General features: G+C 43.4%; 1 protein-coding gene across 13 annotated transcripts in view; it reads right to left on the bottom strand.

Moving 5' to 3' along the window:
* DEPDC5 (DEP domain containing 5, GATOR1 subcomplex subunit) overlaps positions 1-19426 on the bottom strand; it is a 578923-nt gene that overhangs the window by 475066 nt on the left and 84431 nt on the right. For 8 of the 13 annotated variants that reach the window (XM_078667735.1, XM_078667738.1, XM_078667739.1 and 5 more), the window contains exons 2-4: positions 17064-17169; positions 16140-16227; positions 14313-14359 (exon numbers count right to left, since the gene is read on the bottom strand). In XM_078667735.1, the coding sequence (XP_078523861.1) occupies positions 14313-14359; positions 16140-16227; positions 17064-17121 (193 nt within the window). In that variant the 5' untranslated portion in view covers positions 17122-17169. The remainder of the gene's footprint in view (positions 1-14312; positions 14360-16139; positions 16228-17063; positions 17170-19426) is intronic. The other 5 variants (XM_078667736.1, XM_078667740.1, XM_078667744.1 and 2 more) reach the window with 1 other exon arrangement.

Here is a 19426-nt window from a genome sequence, read left to right as displayed (position 1 = left end):
GAGGATGGAGAGGTGAATTCTTTGACTATTCTAAATATATCTTTACTAGTACTCTCAGAGTCTATTCTACGCTCAAGGTAGACTTTTTTTCCTGCAAGGATATGCCTATGGTATGACTTAATGGCATTCCTATATCTAACCGTGAGGTGGGGGTCATACTGGCGTCTCCATGCCCTTTCGGCTTTCTTACATTCTTGCCGCATCACACTCAAAGATGGAGTAAACCATGGGGCTGAAGTACGCCTATTGGCTAACTTGGCCGGTTTCCCAGGAGCTAGCTCCTCAAAGATAGTATTCATCCATTTGTGGACCAGCTCAAGCTTTTCTTCCAGATTACCCGAGAGAAAACAAGGGAGACGACAAAGCGCCTCAGACGCCATTTCAGCGGAGACCTGGTGGAAAGCTCGTGTAACTCCTTTCTGATCTTTCAAGGCTCTTGACGCAGTCACAGAAACAGGGGATATGGTAAACTTTATCAAGAAATGGTCAGACCATAAAACAGGAAAAGGCACAAATGCACTAATAGCTTTTGTAGAAAAAACTTGGTCGATGGTATGACCCTTATTATGAGTTGGCCCGATGATATAAGGGGCCAACCCCAGAGGAAGAGTAATATCCTGCAGCTTAAGAGTATCAGGGTCCAAGTTATTATCCATATGGATATTCAAATCGCCCAATAGAATACAATGGTCAGATTTAAGACAGGGTATAGAGAGTGTCGCCTGCAGCTCCTCAAAAAAAGGCCCCAAGGAGCCGGGAGCTCTGTATAGTAAAATCCCAACAACCGTTTGGTGAGGTGACAGCGTCAGAGCAAAGCCAAGCGCCTCCCAGTTGGAAATATTATCAGCCGGAAAAGTAGTACAAGAGAAGAGTTTATTGACAATCAGAGAAACCCCTCCACCTCTACCATTCGCTCTATCTCTCCTAAATATAATATAGTCAGGAGGGATGGCATTGGCTTAATAGTTTATTTGCATGTGTGAGTATGTGTGTGAGTAACTCTATGGATGAGTATCGGTGTTTAACAGGATGTATAGGTGTATGAGTACATATGATGAGTGAGTACATGTATGAGTGACTATATAGAACTGTTGGGGAATGAGTGGATGTGTATGTAGTTGTTGGAATTATTGAATAGGTTGTTGTAACTGGCATTGGTATCTCCATTTTTTTGAAAATAATTTTAGTTTCTACTTTTGAATGTGTGTATCAAAGGTTATATTAGGGTGAGATGAGGTCTGCCACTCTTTCACAAGGATGATGTCATCAGTGATGTTATTTCAGATGTCATCAGTGATGTCATGAGTGATGTCATTGACCATGTCATGAGTGATATGTGACGTCATCAGCAGTGCATTGTGGGCGCGCGAGTTATAGTTAGCTGAACTAACTATAACGGGGGAATTTCAATGGTTTTGTATGAGTGAAATGTCCAGCTAACTATAACATGTGTGAAACCTATGGTTTTTTCAGTGAATTCCTAAGGTTTTTTTAAATGCTAATTCCGAACTATAAAATGGCGGAAACCTATGGTTTTTTCAGTGAATTTCTAAGGTTTGTAAATGCTAATTCCTAACTATAACGTGGCTGAAACCTATGTTTTTTTTCAGTGAATTTCAAAGGTTTTGTAAATGATAATTTTTAAACGTATTGTTATATTTTTTTTATACTGATTTACTACATTGTTTTAAAGTATTTATTTTTAGATATTTTATTTTTTAAATTACATTACATATTTTTAATATAAATTGAAAAAAATGCTTTTAAAAATATTGAAATTGTAATATTTTTATTTTTATTTTATATTTTTTTAATTTATATATATTTTATATAGCAGGCAATGATATCCTATGGAAGGAAATTCAAGTTACTGGTAAGTACGGTTAAAATTACTTTTCAGGAAAGGTGAGCTGAAAGATGCAGCACTGAGGTCTCTCCTGATAACAGGTGAGTAAATCGGAATTCGGAGTTCGACTGATTTTAGAGGAATTTTTTAAAGTTCCAAATCTCCACACTTTGAAGAATTTACAAGTGAAACCAGTCAATGTTAGCCTATGGAAGGAAATTCAAGTTACTGTAAGTATGGTTAGAATTACTTTTCAGGCTCAGTAGTGTGCTGAAAGATGCAGCACTGAGGTCTCTCCTGATAACAGGTGAGGAAATCGGAATTCGTAGTTCGGCTGATTTTAGAGGAATATTTGTACGTTTCAAAAATAAGACACTTAGAAACTTTTCAACCTTCACCACTGGGCAAACGCGCCCCAGCGCATTCTAAGTTGGGGGATTAAGTCCCCTTGCATACTGGGAGTCCCAGGGGGTCAAGGAAACTCCAGTATGCGCCAGGGGGCTGCGTTGCAGAGAGGTGTAAAAAGGGGCTTGGCCTCATTACACCTCTCTGCAACGCAGCCCTCTGGCGCGTTTGCAGAGGGGGAACTAATTCCTCTTGAATACTGAGGGTCCCTGGGGGCCAACTAGCCTACCAGGAACCTCCAGTATGCACCAGGGGGCTGCGTTACAGAGAGGTGTAATGAGGCCACGCCCCTTTTTACACCTCTCTACAACGCAGCCCCCTGGCGCGTTTGCAGAGGGGGATCTAATTCCCCTTGCATATTGAGGGTCCCTGGTAGCCAACTAGCCCACCAGGAACCTCCAGTATGCGCCAGGGGGCTGCGTTGCAGAGAGGTGTAATGAGGCCAGCCCCTTTTTAGGTTTCGCTGGAGCACGGAGCTTTAGCTCCGCCTCCAGAGAAATCTGTAGTCTTCAGTAAGGGACACTTGAATACGCCCTCTGTTCCATTGGCTAGCTCCATAAATGGAGGCTAGCCATTGGAACAGAGATCTGTCCGTCGTGGCCGGACCAGATTCGTGGGCGTGCCTGCATTTTTTTCCCTCTCCACCCTTTTTGCATCGTCATTGGGCGGTGGGCGGAGTTTCGTTTTTTTTTTGGGTGTTTGTTTTCGTCATTATGCCGACCACGGCCACCGGAAGAAGTCCAGGTGAGTGCCCGTTCCCACTGTCCATGTTCGCCCCCCCCTCCCGCTGTCCGTGTCCGCCCCCCCTCCCGCTGTCCGTGTCCCCGTAGGTGTTTGTTTTTTGGTTATGCTCATTTCTTTAGAGAGGTAGGGGAGGCGCCCAATCTGTGCTTTCCGAGATCTTCCCAAGCGCCTGTTTTAAACACGTACGCGAGGGAAAGCTGCTCTGCACCGTCCGTAATTGCTCTTTATCCACTTCCCTGGTTCACGCACTGATGGCGGGGTGGGGTCGGAACAGGGAAACCAACCCGTAGATCATAGCTCATGTTTTCTATGATTGCTCCAGCCATTGTTGCCCCTTACACTCGCCACACACTGCTTGAAAACAACCCGCAGTGCGATGAAGGCAGAATTCCCCCAGAGCCGACACCACACTGCTGCGGTGACTCCTGCCGTCTCTCCAGAGCCGGGCGTGTGGACGGCTCTACCTCGCCTCCAGCTTTAAAGGGGCCGTAGCACCGCAACGGCAGAATCACATGACGCCAGTCGGCTCCCTCGGCGTCCAGCCGGCACTCCGTCCCTCCAGCACAGGCTTACTATCACACTTGCACCGCCCGGGACGTGTCACTTTAATTCATCATCTTTTTATCTGCAAAATGAGCTAAAAGAGGCATCGCATCCATTTTCAGCCGAGTCAAGATTTAATAGAACAGCCCTAAATTTTCTTGTAATACTTTTATTTATTTATTTGCGTTTTTTTACCAGGTCTAAGAGCATCTGGGCCTTTACATAGAAGGTGCTAAAACAGAGGCATGTTAAGGTATGTATGTATGAATGTAAATGGTATTTCTATGCAATATATAGATATAGAGAGAGAGAGAACTCAAACTATCGCAGCGCTTTACATAAGCAACAGTTACATTACACAAGGGCATGTTCACTTTGTTTGCAGACAGAGGGATATTAAGTGAACTGCCCAGAATCAAACATGATGCTGAGCCGACGCCAAGACTCGAAACTGGTTCCCCAGTTCCAAAGTCGGCAGCGCTAGGTGTTAAGCCACATCATAGCCAAAATGTGCCCAGGTGTGGTACAAGGTCCATAAGAAGCATAAAGTCAAACGAGTAAGAGGATCGTGAGCTGGGTTGAGTATGGTTGATACAATGTGATGTAACAGCAGTGCTTAATTTGTGTCCGTGTGGGCCACCAGCACACATGTTTGGGGACCACCTCATATTTTACCTCTTCAGACATTTCCAGAGAGTAAGAGAGGGAAAAACCCACACTGGGAAAGAAAGAGGGCAAGAAAGACAGAAAAAAGAGTCACCAAGGGAGAAACAAGCATTTACAATGCAACGGTTTCGCCTTTGGAAAAGTTAGAGCTATTGGCAATGTAAAGGACAATGCCATTTATTTATCTGTTTTCAAAACCAACACATAAATACAAATTTTGTCATTACCAAATGCCAATAGCTCAAACTTTTCCAAAGGAGAAACCGTTGCATTGTAAATGCTTGTTACACCTCTCTGCAACGCAGCCCCCTGGCGCGTTTGCAGAGTGGAAACTAATCCCCCTTGCATACTGGGGGTCAACTAGCCCACCAGGAACCTCCAGCATGTGCCAGGGGGCTGCGTTGCAGAGAGGTGCAAAAAGGGGCGTGGCCTCATTACACCACTCTGCAACGCAGCCCCCTGGCGCGTTTGCAGAGGGGGAACTAATTCCCCTTGCATACTGAGGGTCCTGGGGGCCAACTAGCCCACCAGGAACCTCCAGTATGCACCAGGGGGCTGCGTTGCAGAGAGGTGTAATGAGGCCTCGCCCCGTTTTACACCTCTCTACAACGCAGCCCCCTGGCGCGTTTGCAGAGGGGGATCTAATTCCCCTTGCATATTGAGGGGCCCTGGTAGCCAACTAGCCCACCAGGAACCTCCAGTATACGCCAGGGGGCGCGTTGCAGAGAGGTGTAATGAGGCAACGCCCCTTTTCACGTCTCTCTGCAACGCAGCCCCCTGGCGCGTTTGCAGAGGGGGAACTAATCCCCCTTGCATACTGGGGGTCCCTGAGGGCCAACTAGCCCACCAGGAACCTCCAGTATGCGCCAGGGGGCTGCGTTGCAGAGAGGTGTAATGAGGCCAGCCCCTTTTTACACCGCTCTGCAACGCAGGACCCTGGCACGTTTGCAGAGGGGGAACTAATCCCCCTTGCATACTGGTGGTCCCTGGGGGCCAACTAGCCCACCAGGAACCTCCAGTATGCGCCAGGGGGCTGCGTTGCAGAGAGGTGTAAAAAGGGGCATGGCCTCATTACACCACTCTGCAACGCAGCCCCCTGGCGCGTTTGCAGAGGGGGAACTAATTCCCCTTGCATACTGAGGGTCCTTGGGGGCCAACAAGCCCACCAGGAACCTCCAGTATGTACCAGGGGGCTGCGTTGCAGAGAGGTGTAATGAGACCACGCCCCTTTTTACACCTCTCTACAACACAGCCCCCTGGTGTGTTTGCAGAGGGGAGATCTAATTCCCCTTGCATATTGAGGGTTCCTAGTAGCCAACTAGCCCACCAGGAACCTCCAGTATGTGCCAGGGGGCTGCGTTGCAGAGAGGTGTAATGAGGCCCGCCCCTTTTCACACCTCTCTGCAACGCAGCCCCCTGGCGCGTTTGCAGAGGGGGAACTAATCCCCCTTGCATACTGGGGGTCCCTGGGGCCAACTAGCCCACCAGGAACCTCCAGTATGCGCCAGGGGGCTGCGTTGCAGAGAGGTGTAATTAGGCCAGCCCCTTTTTACACCTCTGCAACACAGCCTCCTGGCGCGTTTGCAGAGGAGGAACTAATTCCCCTTTGTTTGAACCTGGGATGACAGGTTACCTAGGGTAGCCTGGCCTAGGGTTAAGGCATTTAATTCTAGAGGCACAGTGTGGAGGTTGCAGACCACCCAAAAGTAACTCCACGCAATAGTACACAAAAACAACACTACACCAAATTTTAGAAAAATAAGTACTGCTTTATAAAAATAATGTATACTCTATTCTCTTTGCTTTAGAAGTTACAGTTCAGTACTTTATCATCAATCAGGTGAAATCACAATCCGCTAAAGATTTGGGAGAGAAAACTACCATTCAATATAAGCAAAAGCAGATGTTATAAAGGTATTAGCATTCTCTTTAGCAGAGTCACTGGCATTAAGAATTCACATTAACAGTATCTTTCAATGCATTAATAAGTCATGTGCTCAGTAGTTCTATTTCCAGGATTAATAACTCTTTCTCAATGTTTAGTTTTTAAGCAGCAAGCTTTATACTGAGCTTTAACCTTCAGTTGATCAACAGACTCCTTTATACTGCTCCCCCCTATATTCTCCAGGAAGGAAAAACGAATAGTGCCTTAATCACTGCACTGGAGATGCTAGCTCCGCTTCCCCCAGTAATTCTCCTCCTTACTTGTATGTTATGGCTGGAATCGTCTTGCCTCAAGCTTTTAAGGGGACAGCAGACAAAAGGGGGTCGGGGAATCAGGCAGGCGAGGCCCTCACTCGAGCCAGCTCCTCAGCGTGGCACTCGAGTGAAGGGAAATCAGGGCTGGTGTCACTTTTGCTCCTCCCGCCCCTACCGGGCTTCTACTCACTCTCTCCCTACCCGGGCCAGCTCCTCAGCGTGGCACTCGAGCGGGAGGGAAAGGACAGATTTCTTAACGACTAGGGAAGCCGGCGAGCCTCTTCTGTGCTGTCCGGCGGGGCTGCTGCTCCCGCTGTCATGCGCGGAAGGCGCTCGCTCTCATGTCTCCTCTCGCTGCGCCTGCTCCCTGAAGGGACGCTACTCACGGGCCTGCTCTCTCTGGGTGCCCCTCCTTCCGGGGATCAGCCTCCAACGAAGCATGCGCGACGGCGCCTTCGCTTCTTCACAGCGCGGCAGGCGCCTTCACTTCTCCACAGCGCGGCAGGCGCCCCGGGGTCCCGTTCACGAAGGGAAGCCTCGCAAGGCTTCTCGGGCTCAGTGGAACCTGCGGGGGCGCTGCCACAAAGCGCGACAAGTGCCCCAGGGGTCCCGCTATCGGTGGCAAGCAGGATACAGGTTCCTCAGCTCTCTCTGCCGACCCAACAGGTGAGGAAGCTTGCTACACGTCACAGGATTAGGTTGGGGATATGCAAATCTTGAATTAGTCCAATGGAAGACCTTCTTTTCTTCACTATGACGAGGAGGGGGGATACAAATGGGGAGGCTCCTTTAGAATAAGTCCACAGAGCTCTTCCTCAGCACTAGTCCCCTATCCCTCCTTACTGGACAGACTAGGGTCACAGGGGAACTCTTAGGTCAGCTCCCAAGGCAGGGTTCTTCACAGCTCCCAAGGCCACTAGAGTTAACCCCTTCACCTATCTATCCAGGATCAGCAGGATGGGCTAACTTGGCTAGGACAACAGGACCTAGGAGGTGGGAAAGCCTTGATAGGGGGCTACTCTTGTAGAGGGAACCACCCTTCAGAATCCTACCCCTACTAGACCTCAACCTTCACTCTAGCTGCTCCTCACTGACAGACAAAATGGCTGTCCAGCATTCCGCCTTTTATAGGCTGCCCTTCAGTGGTCCAGAATGGACCAGAAGGTTCTGAAATGCCTTATGTTAGGCAATGGCCAAGTTCTGAGTGCGACAGTTGGGGCAGTTGGAAGCCACCATTTTGTGTGGTTCCAACTTTCCTGTCAGAACAGGCCTCTGGGCCTGAGGTAAAAGATTATGGGGGGAAGAAAGAACACCTATCCCCTTGACCAACACCTAAAAAAAAGTAGTAGACACAAAAAATATTAAGGGAGTGAGGGGCAAAAAGGGGACAAAATAAAGAATAATGAGGAGGGACTGCGCAAAAAATCCAGACAGGTCTAACACCCTTGCATACTGGGGGTCCCTGGGGGCCAACTAGCCCACCAGGAACCTCCAGTATGCGCCAGGGGGCCGCGTTTCAGAGAGGTGTAAAAACAGGCGTGGCCTCATTACACCTCTCAGCAACGCAGCCCCCTGGCTCGTTTGCAGAGGGGGAACTAATTCCCCTTGTATACTGGGGGTCCCTGGGGGCCAACTAGCCCACCAGGAACCTCCAGTATGCGCCAGGGGGCTGCGTTGCAGAGAGGTGTAATGAGGCCACGCCCCTTTTTACACCTCTCTGCAAAGCAGGCCCCTGGCGCCTTTGCAGAGAGGGAACTAATTCCCCTTGCATACTGGGGGTCCCTGGGGGGCAACTAGCCCACCAGGAACTTCCAGTATGCGCCAGGGAGCTGCGTTGCAGAGAAGTGTAATGAGGCCACGCCCCTTTTTACACCTCTCTGCAACGCAGCCCCCTGGCGCCTTTGCAGAGGAGAGATCTAATTCCCCTTGCATATTGAGGGTTCCTAGTAGCCAACTAGCCCACCAGGAACCTCCAGTATGCGCCAGGGGGCTGCGTTGCAGAGAGGTGTAATGAGGCCACGCCCCTTTTTACAACACTCTGCAACGCAGCTCCGTTACGCTTACTGGAGGTACCTGGTGGGCTCGTTGGCCCCCGGGGACCCCCAGTATTCAAGGGAAATTACTTCCCCCTCTGCAAACGAGCCAGCATCATTATCCGCAATGCGGATAAGGGCGGAAATTTGGTCTTGCGGAAAAAGAATGACTACATAGAAGAAGCCATGAATTAAAACTGGCAGACACAGCATGTTACTGCAGAAGTGACCATCGTGAACTAAAAGCGACATACAGTGCATACAATATGAAATTGACAACACGGAGGAATGCAGGATTGATAACCACTGAGGAGTATAAGTTTTTAAGGAATGAAAAACCAGTTACACCAATCATATACTTCATCCCAAAAATGTATAAGAATGCATCAAAACCCCCAGGAAGGCTGATAATATCGGCGCAGAACAGCCTCCTGATAAAAACTTCCCAATATGTGGACTACTATTTACAGGACTTTGTGCAGCAGTTGCCATCATATATTATAGACGCAAGCGACTTTCTTTTAAAGATACAAGACATACAATGGCAACAAGATTTTCTGCTTATAGCTATGGATGTGACGTCATTGTATACATCCATCAATCACCAGGATGGTCTTCGAGCTCTGCAATATTACTTAGGTAAAAGGACTGCCGAATGTATACAACACAATAGGATGATTGTAAAATATTGTTGTGTTGTCCTTACAGAATAACATCTTTTTATTCCAGAATGTAATGTATAAACAACAACGGGGTGTAGCCATGGGTGCCAGCTTCTCCCCCAGTTATGCCTGTTTGCATATGGGATGGTGGGAGGAGCTGGTACTCATGAAGGAACACACCTCAACTGTAAAGACCAAGTGCCGGTTGTGCTTTATAGATGACTTGTTTTTCATATGGAGAGGCAATGGAGAAGAAGCAGATCAGTGTATTACAGAGCTAAATATGAATAATCTTAATCTACATTTTACAACAGTCTTCAGTTCAACATCTATTAATTTTTTAGATATAGAAGTCTTTATCAAAGATGGCAAACTTGAAACCAAGTTACATAGAAAGCCCTCTGCTGGCACTGCTATATTGCACGCAGGCAGCTTTCACCTGCAGCATTTGATACAAAGTATCCCCTACGGGGAGATGCTGCGACTAAAACGAATATGCAGCCTAGAGGAGGATCTGAATATAGCACAACAAGCTTGTGCAAGCAGATTCCGTGCAAGGGGAGACTCCAACATATGCATAGAACAGGCCATAAAGAAAAGTAGAGGGGTGACAAGGGAACATCTAATCAAAAAGGCCAGCAGGGAGGAGACCAAACACACCCAAGAATCCTCTACATTCAGATTTATCCTAAAATACAGCAAACAGAATAAAAATCATTATAAAAAAGTAGCCTCTGATTTCAGATGATCCGATTATTGGCCATACTCTTCCAAAAAATGCCTCAATAACATATACCAGGGCTACCTCAATAAAGGATGTCCTGGTCAAAATGACCCGTTTACGCAAACTAAAATACCTGGCTGTCACAGAGAAAGGGTTTTTATCGCTGCAGGACGTGCAAAGCATGCCAATTTGAAGGTAACAAAGCAACATATGATACTTCACTCAGTGATATAGAAAGACCAATAGGGAAAGCTCTAACCTGGGAATCTGACTTCGTAGTATATGTTTTGGAGTGTCCCTGTGCCCTTAGATATGTAGGGAGCACAATACTACAGGAACACAAAAGGATATTACAACATATCAGAGCCATTAGAAATAAGGACACAGCCTACCCAGTAGCGAGACACTTGGGGAAAAGCACAATGCGGACCCCAAGGAACTCAAATATTTCTTAATTGAAGCTATCCCACCATACAAACGGGGAGGGGATAGGGAAAGGACACCCTGAAGGTTAGAAACCAGATATATTCTAGACCTCAATAGCAAACACCCAGGAGGCCTGAACATTACTGAGGAGCTATACACCAGCCTCTAATTTAATTTTTCCAAAAAGTCTAGCAAATTACCCAATCTCAAAAATCAATTCAGTAAATCAAATGAAGTAGATTAAATGTGGTAATTTAGCTAAATGAAATTAAAATGAACAGGTTTTACTTAACATGTTATGCTGCTGAAAATCCTCCTTGTTAGGTATATATAAAACATGTTTTACACATTGTTACACGGTTTTTAGAAGGGATCTTAGGAAATCTTTTTATACACACTTTTTACACACTTATTATATGATATATCACCATGGGTTTTAGAGAAGAAATTTTGATACAGCAAAGTCATATATTAGCATATAAATGTTGATTTGTAAAAATACTGTAGATTGCACTAGCACTTTATGTATTCAATTGTAAAGTGGTTGAAACAAGATTGACTGGGTATTTAAACCAGAATGAAAAAACAACCAAATACAACAACAAGCCAGTAACGTTACATGATTTTAAAGGTATTTAAACCTGAATAGAAAAATTATGGTAACCGTTTGAAATCAACAGTGAATAGTATGTTGTCTATGTTTATGCTAAACTTTGCACTTTGGGCACATGTCACTTTAAGAATGAACAGAGAAAAAAGCAAAAAAATGGCTGTATAAAAACATACTCTGTATCATCATGGCGCATCATGTGATTAAGGCTCTTTGGGAGCTGAAACGTGTAATGCTGCCAGTGCTGTGAGAACAGAATAAATTAAGAAATTTGCACTTACTCGTGGTCCGTGCTCTATTGTTTTCAAGTGGATTGAAGAGTTGGAGTTATGTGAATATATATATATATATATACATACACACACACACACACACATATATATACACACATACATACACATATATATATATATATATATATATATATACACACACACACACACACACACACACATATATACACACACATACACATATATATATATACACACACACATACACACACTACATGTACTCACCCATACCCACTGGCAGTTTCCAGTGGGTAGTTATAATTAGGTCTGCGTTTCATTACGAAGAGCCTTTTATGTTTTGCTTATGAATTTGGCACCGTTTGACGAATCTTCACAAAAGTTTCTCAATTTTTTTTATCCACCTCAGCTCTTTCCTGGAAAGTTTCAGAGTGATCTGTCAATCAGTGGGTGTGAAAAAGGGGGGCCCTAAAAAGCAAAATCTTCATGCATTTTCCACCGGCTCTTTAAAACAGTCTTAATGCAAAACCTGCTGAATGGAATTACACCAAATTTGTCAGGAAGCTATATTGTGGTTTGGTGTAAATCCTTTCAATAGTTTTTAAGAAATTAGCGATCAAAAATATTTGTATATCTGGACATTTGGGTTCATGGGACTCTCGCAAGAGTCCCTCAAACCCAATTTAAAAAAAAACTTCTGATTGGCCTAGGGATCTTTTTTCCACCTTGGGCCTACTCATTCCCCTGGAAGTAAAGTGCCTGAGGGAGCAAGCACTCATGCTTGCAACATGAAGAAAAATGTTGAAATCTGTTGTTTAAACTTTTTTTTATAATAATCACTATTAAACCAATAGGCTAAATGTTTATATTTTGATATGTTGGTGTTTTGAGTCTGGCTGAGTGTGGTCAGGATCTACGAGACCAACAGCGCATGTCTGAAGGCTGTGCATGGCGTGGAGTTGCTAATCTGGGAGGTACTGGACGAAGGGCATGGCTATAGGCACTGTATGGACTGTATGCACTGTATGGGTTGGCCTGCAGCCAACCCCATACAGTGCTCGGCAAAGCCGGTGCACGGTCGGGGTTGGCTGTCCAAGGGGGGTTGATGGGGCCTGGCCAAAGGCCATGCATGGTGGGATTGGCTGCTGCAGGCAGGGGGTTAGACACAAGGCGCAGCCACAGAACAGGACCTGCAGACAACCCCACATCATGTTTGACCAAAAGCTGTGTGCGGTGTGGGGTTGCTTGCCTGCGAGGAGTTGGAAGCACGGTTTGACGACAGGCCATGCCCCACAGCCAACCCCATGCCACCCACGTTCTTGGCCCTGCGCAGCACGGGAATGGCTTTACGTATGGCAATAAAATATTACTTTAGATTCAAATTGAACCTATAAATTCAGTGAAAACATGTAGGTTAAAGTGGCATTATCGTTAGGGGAAATTTCAGTGACAAGGTACTCTTTTAAACTAAAAAGAAAATAAACAACTTAAATTTACCCGTTATAGTAATCTCAAGTAATTATACCTTGTGCCCTATGTTAACTAAACTCAAACTCACAGCGTCACCCTACACAGCTAATTACACCACATATTATATCACACATTACAAGTTATGAATATTGTTGGGAACATCACTGCAACATTTGAAATTACATCATTGATGGAAGACTGTACACGGCAGGGGCGTGCATTACAGTTACCTTGGGAAACGAGGTATAGTTATTTGAGCTAACTATAAATTGGTGAATTTCAGTGTTTTTTTATTTAGAAAAGTGACATTGTCGCTGAAATATTCACCCTATTATAATGTCAAATTTAAACTTTGTTTTGTCAGTGAGTATTGTCAATGTGTATATATATATATATATATACATATATATACACACATACACACACACACACTGAACATACATATGGAATCTGTGTTTTATCATGTCATACCTATATAGTGGAATTGCTCTATTGCTATTTTGCTATGAAGTCTTATCCAATATTACAGAATTACTCCATAGTATCATGCAATTCCCCAAGTCATCGAATTGATTCATTATATCATGTAATTTCGAGACATTATATATTTCACATCAACATATCATGTCATGGAATCACTGCATCATATCATGTTACGTATTATGCCATGTTATGGAATCTTTCCGTTGTCATGTCCTGGCGTGAAATAAAACCATATTATCATGGAATATCCAACGTTATGAAATCCCTACACGATTGTCATGCCCAACACTGTATCTTGGAACTGCTTCAATGCATTATATCATCCCATTTTCCACATCATGGAATAACCAGATTGTACCACATCACTCCATAATGTGGTATCATTTCATCATGTTGTGCCGTCTGCCATGTCATGGGATCTCTCAGTCATATTGTATCATGTCATATCCCATTTCATAGAATAGTTGTATTGTATCAGGTCATAACCCATGTCACAGAATCGCTCCATCATATATCATGCCATGTCATATGCCATTCATGGAATCTTTCCATTGTATATCACGTCCTATGACATGGAACTGCTCCTTCATATTAAGTGATTGTCTCCAGCCATGGGGTCACTCAATTTTATCACTTCATCTCCCATGTTATAGGATTTCTCCATCATATCATACCATATCCCATACGATGAAATAATTACATTGTACCATGCAATATCGCCAGGTCATGGATTCTGCTCCTTTGCATTATCTTGCATCCCACATCATGGAATCCATGCACTTTAAGATGTCATGTCCCATGCTATGTCATCTTTCACATATCGTATGACAATCTCTACTGGTTTTCCAATCTGATTCCATGTAATCTAATGGACAGCGCCTTGTCCACAATTTTCCCTGGTTGGCAGATCCCCAACTGTATCCTAGCTAAACACTATTCACATACATGCAATTTCCAGAAATTCTCAAACAGCTACCGAAGTATTCATCCTACTTTATGAAATCTCTTTCACTTCGAAGATTACATATAATATGATGGCATGAAAAGCAAGAATGAAAAGGGTATGTCATAGAGTTGGGACATAGACTTTTATTTTCGGTCTCCCATGGATTAAGAAGTGTAGATAAGCCTAAACATAACAATAAGGAGGGACAGTCAGAGAAGGGGAGGAAGAATGTGGGGATTAAGATGGGAGGAAGATATGTAAGAACTGGAAATGAGGTGAGAGAGCTGAAGCAGCCAAATCTTACCTTTCTGAAGATCTTCTTTTAATGACTTGACCTGGAGAAGCAGGGGGCTGAAAAACATGAAATGCATTAATAGGAGCAATAACATTTTCCTTTCCTGAACAGGAAGCTCCCCTTCACCCCTCCAGGCCTCCATGCCTTATTTTACTTTGGCCCTCCCACCTCAGTCTAGCCAGTCTAGCTTGGGTTACGAAAGGCTGCCTTTCTCCTGATATCTGTAATGTAACCTCTGCTGGCAGCATCCTGTCCACATTCCTGAATTTCTTGTTTATCTTAAGCCTGGTAGGCAGCTCCCTCTGCCAGGGATTTACTAGGAACCCGCAGGCACCCCCCTCAACCCTGTGCCTGTATCTCTTGTCTGATGAGTGGCTCAGAGGCTGAGCTCCATCTTCCTGTGCCTCTCGTTACAAGAGGCTTGGGAGGTGGCTACATCTGCATTAAGGTGCATCCATGGCCTGAATTGCCTACTTTTGTTACGGTTGTGGTAATCGCGCATAAAATTGATACATTTCAAATTTTGTGTTTCCGCACTGTCCGACTCTCCCCAAAGAGGTGTGGAGTACTTAGAATAACCCGAATGTTGACCCATGAGCACTATAAAATCCAGCTAAAAATAAATACCACCATTGTTTAGAATATCATATTCGCTTTATAAACTAACTAGCAATGATTACACACAGGGCATTCACACCTTCAGGTCAGAAAGTCCATAAAACATCATCCTTGTAATTGAAAAGATACCTCGGTGGGCCAGGTACCTCCTACCCAGAGACCTTAAAGAGACATGTTCAAATGCTGATAGGGTCAACGCAACCTTTCAACTTTCTGAGGGTGAGACACTGCGTTACTAGTCTAGTACATAGAGAAAATGCATTTTTGCTGGGAAACTATCTGTCATTGTTTCTATTTTAGAATTTCCATTTCCACCATTTCAAAAGAAGGTCTGCAATCAATGCTTACTTTGAAACTTCTTTATAAAATACATTTTACATATGTCCTCATTTGATATTTTAATTTCCCATTAGTGCAAAGATCAATGCTGCACTAATCTCGGAATGTATGCAAAACTAATTGTATTTCTTATCTTGTTAAGTAAAAAAGCTGTAAAGCACTGCCTTGGAGAGCTAGTGAACTGAGGTAGCCGAGTGACTGCGTGCTGAGATGCACACCCTTTAGTGAAGGAAAATGAGTAGATGTAGGTGCAAAAACGTGTTATAGCCACAATATTGCAATCCCAGATGGATGAGTACAACCTACCAAAAAGGTGATTAAAGGGCAACCACTTTTAGGGAACTGGCAGAGTAGGTCACACAGTTTAATCTGAATGAAGCATATGGTGGATGAGTGGTGCTCAAGGGGCAGTGAAGTAGTGAATTATGAAACCAAGAGGTTCTGATATCTACTTTCACTGTATGATCCTGGGACATTTATTTTATCACTCTGAGCCTCAATGCACTTACATGCTAAATGTGGAAGTGCTAACCAACAGTTTAAACGGCAGTGTAAGTCATTACACAAAAATTAAAAATGTACGTTTGAGATTAATAAAAGAACTCTGACTGCGACCAGGCTCTTTTGCAAAGCTTTAGACCCAATATTTAATGGGCTGAAAGAATGAACTAATTCAAGACAATGCAGGAGAGAGGATGGACACAAAAACCTCACCCTTTGGAAGCAAGTATTGAAAACCATCATTTGCATTATTACCACCATCATTTACCCATTATACTACTCTCTCTCACTCAGACAGTCAAGAAGCATGTGTCCAGTCTTTCAAACCTTGACAGCTACCTGCAAAGCATCCAAAAGCAGCAGTGGAGAGATACTCACCTATACTCGTCGTTTGGATGAGCAATCTCTACTAAGTCGCCCAGCTTTATGTGCTGAAACACCTTGGGGTTCACCACCAGCTCGTCATCTGAAAAAGAAAAACAGACAGCACTTATGGACAAGCAGTATGAACGTCAGCAAATATTCACTGCAATAGCATATACTGACTTACTACAGTTCTTAGAGGACTGAACCTTCTAAAGTACGGACAAATGTTGAAGGAAAGGTATTTTGTTTGGGTGACATTGTAAAGTATATATGTATGAAATACAAAATAATACATGGTCCCATTTTTTAGATGATTCATCTTCATCTGGTGATTGTTTAATAATGTTTCCTTTTAAAACAAGAGAAAGTATATACATAGGGAAAGAGGGAAGTGACAACGCAAAATGTACCAAGATTTCCACTTTATCTGTATAGTTGGGGTACAAAGGCCATACTTGACGGTCATAATGTCAATAAAGACGCCAGTCACAAACTATGCCCTTCTTCCCACAACCCCTTGATGTAAACTCTTCATTCTGAGATGGCAGAGCATTTTAAGTACTGTGTCCAACAAACCTTGAGTTTCCACTCAAGAGGTAAGAAAAACAACGCAGTTAGTAAACTCCAGAAAAGATAAGACTTTCTTAAACAATTCACAGGCTGAATATGTGCATATCCCGAACAGACACTTTTGCTGAAGTTTGCACTGGACTTGAGAAAATATATCTAGAACTCGTCCCATTACATTTGTGGCATATGGATATGAGTTATGGGCATGTTGGAACTGTGTGTTACGAACATCATATTAGGAAATATGTATACGTTTATTGGTGTTTCTTATAGCCAGCTAACAATTCCATCCAGCCAAAGGAGCAGCACCACGATGGTTAGCTCTCAAGAGAACACTTAACAAAAATATTTACTGCCAGTACCTACCACTGCCCCCAAAGCCCTTCTTGTGGATGACCAGCTTGTAAACTTTGTTAGTTCTCATGTTGCTCGTTCTAGTTGCTCTCAAATGACAGAAGGTAGGACATTCTGCCTGTGTGAATGAAAACAAGAAAACATAGAGAGTTGTTCAGTCAAAAAGCAAACGTTTAAAACCACTGCCCACGGCCAAAGAGTTCATGACCTCTTCCCAGAAACCCATTCTGTCCCAATCTGAAGCTGGCAGGAGCATGAAGCGGGGTTGCAGTGAAGCCATGCCTCTTCTCCAATGTTGCACAATGGTTTCTGAGAGCACAGAGCTATAGGGCAGGGTGACTAATAAAAGGGGCTTTCGTGTTTTTTTGCCTTAGGATCCACCACTATTTTTTTTTGCTGTGTCCTCAACCAGAAACTCTTCTCCAAACATTCTCAATCATGAAAGCCATCAGAATCAGGTTTCTCGTTTATGAAAAAGAAAACATCAATTTCTTCACAACTGTCACTCTCCAAAACCTCAGCCCCATTTTGTTTTTGGAATTCGATTTAAAAACTAACAAAGCCAATGGGTGTGCCCTGCGAAGTTGGAGCGATTGCTATTTTTCTTTTATCGCTCATTGAAAGCTTATGGCACAAAAATAAAAAGGACAACATGCCACTGACAAAATATGATGGCCTTATTATTGCAATAAACAAATTTCAATTAAAAAAAAGTTCACCCACGCTTATAATTTGAATACAACAGCATGGGTTTTTCTAGCAGGCAGGTATAGAAACCATTTTCAGTTTTAATTCACATCATGGGAAAATATGATTTATCTTAGTGCAAACAAAATATATTATTGTTTTTTTTTAATACTGTAACAATAAAAAACAGTTTAAACACTTACTGACGACTACAAAAATGTTAACAGATAAAGAATGTCAAAAACATTTACAAGTAAACTATTGTCCTACTATTCCTGGCACTGAAGTGGACTTCTTTTTAGGCAGATGTGCACAATGTATCAGGTTATCCCCCACTCAATGTGCAAGAGAGCCAATGGATTAAGAGGGGAGACCACTACCCCAGGTTGTACGCTGCGGTGCACAGAAGCAAAATGTGGATTACTTAACAGGCAACTGGATGAAGAGGACTGACCCAAAGCTCCTCCATATATATATATGCATTTTTAATTGGGACTTTTTTAATGTTGTGCTTAACCAAGCCATAAAAACAGATTATGACGAGTTAGATACAGTGGAGAGATAATAGTTTGGTATCTTTACGAGAACTGTTTTAACTCATTAGATATTAACTACATTTCTAGATACATTAGTTAGTTCAATATGGGTTCTATTTTAACACCTGGATCATATTATATGTATATACCACATTCACCAAATAATTAGCAGCACAATCAATAGGCTTACAAAAGAACCACAAGAATGTCTTCAATAAATGTACAACAGAACGTTTGATACAGATGACCAATCTGTTGCTTCTAAAATGTCCTCCATTCTGTCTCTCACTTACAAAACGTGTAGGGCTATCAGCCCCTAGGTGAGTGGACACCAAGGGGTTCCAGCTTATAGCATAACCACTTACCTATAGAGTCAAGGTGGAAGGTGGCACAGGGGAAGGAGCTTACAGAACAAAAGTCAAACGTGTACTAATTTTGAGAAATCCCATAATGTGTGAATTAATTTTTCCTGTGCTTTCGGGCACAGGCTCACACACAACTTCAGATGAAGAAAAAATGTGCACAAAAAGATCCATGAGTTTGGCGGGATACATGACAATACACACCAGGGGAAAAAACACCTATTTATTATACATCAAATTCTCTCATATATGGCCTTCTCTTCATAGAGATCATACGATTATTAAAACGGATGAGCTGAAAGGTTCTCATGTGAAAATGGTTTGTCTTTAGTTCAGTCAAGAAACAATGTTGGTACCTTACTCACATTGCAGACGTGTGTCTTGGAACTGGGGGGGTGTACAAGGCATCTCTATTTTAGGCGTCGCTGCACCATAAAGTATATTCTTATTGGTGCTCTGAAGGAACAACTGATCTACTCTATTTGAGGTTTTATATAGGGTGTAAAAGGTCAGAATAAGCATTAGAGCACTTTACACAAGAAAATAATGAATAGTTTCAATCAACAAAAATAAGCGAAAAAACATGTTATACACATCACATGTACACAATAGTATCAGTAGGGACAAATTATACCATAATTTCACAACAATATAGTAGTTGCCACAAAAGTCAAATAAAATTTGGACACAAGCATATACTAAACTTGGATAAGAACCGACCACCAATGTTCGTCCTGTAGGAATTCAATTCTTTCAAATTAAAATTAATGATGGGATTTTGGGCAGAGGC

This window comes from Lissotriton helveticus, chromosome 11, assembly GCF_964261635.1.
Source record: "Lissotriton helveticus chromosome 11, aLisHel1.1, whole genome shotgun sequence".
Taxonomy (NCBI): Eukaryota; Metazoa; Chordata; class Amphibia; order Caudata; family Salamandridae; genus Lissotriton; species Lissotriton helveticus.
Note: the sequence above shows the minus strand (reverse complement) of the source record. Positions and strands in the feature narration are given on the sequence as shown.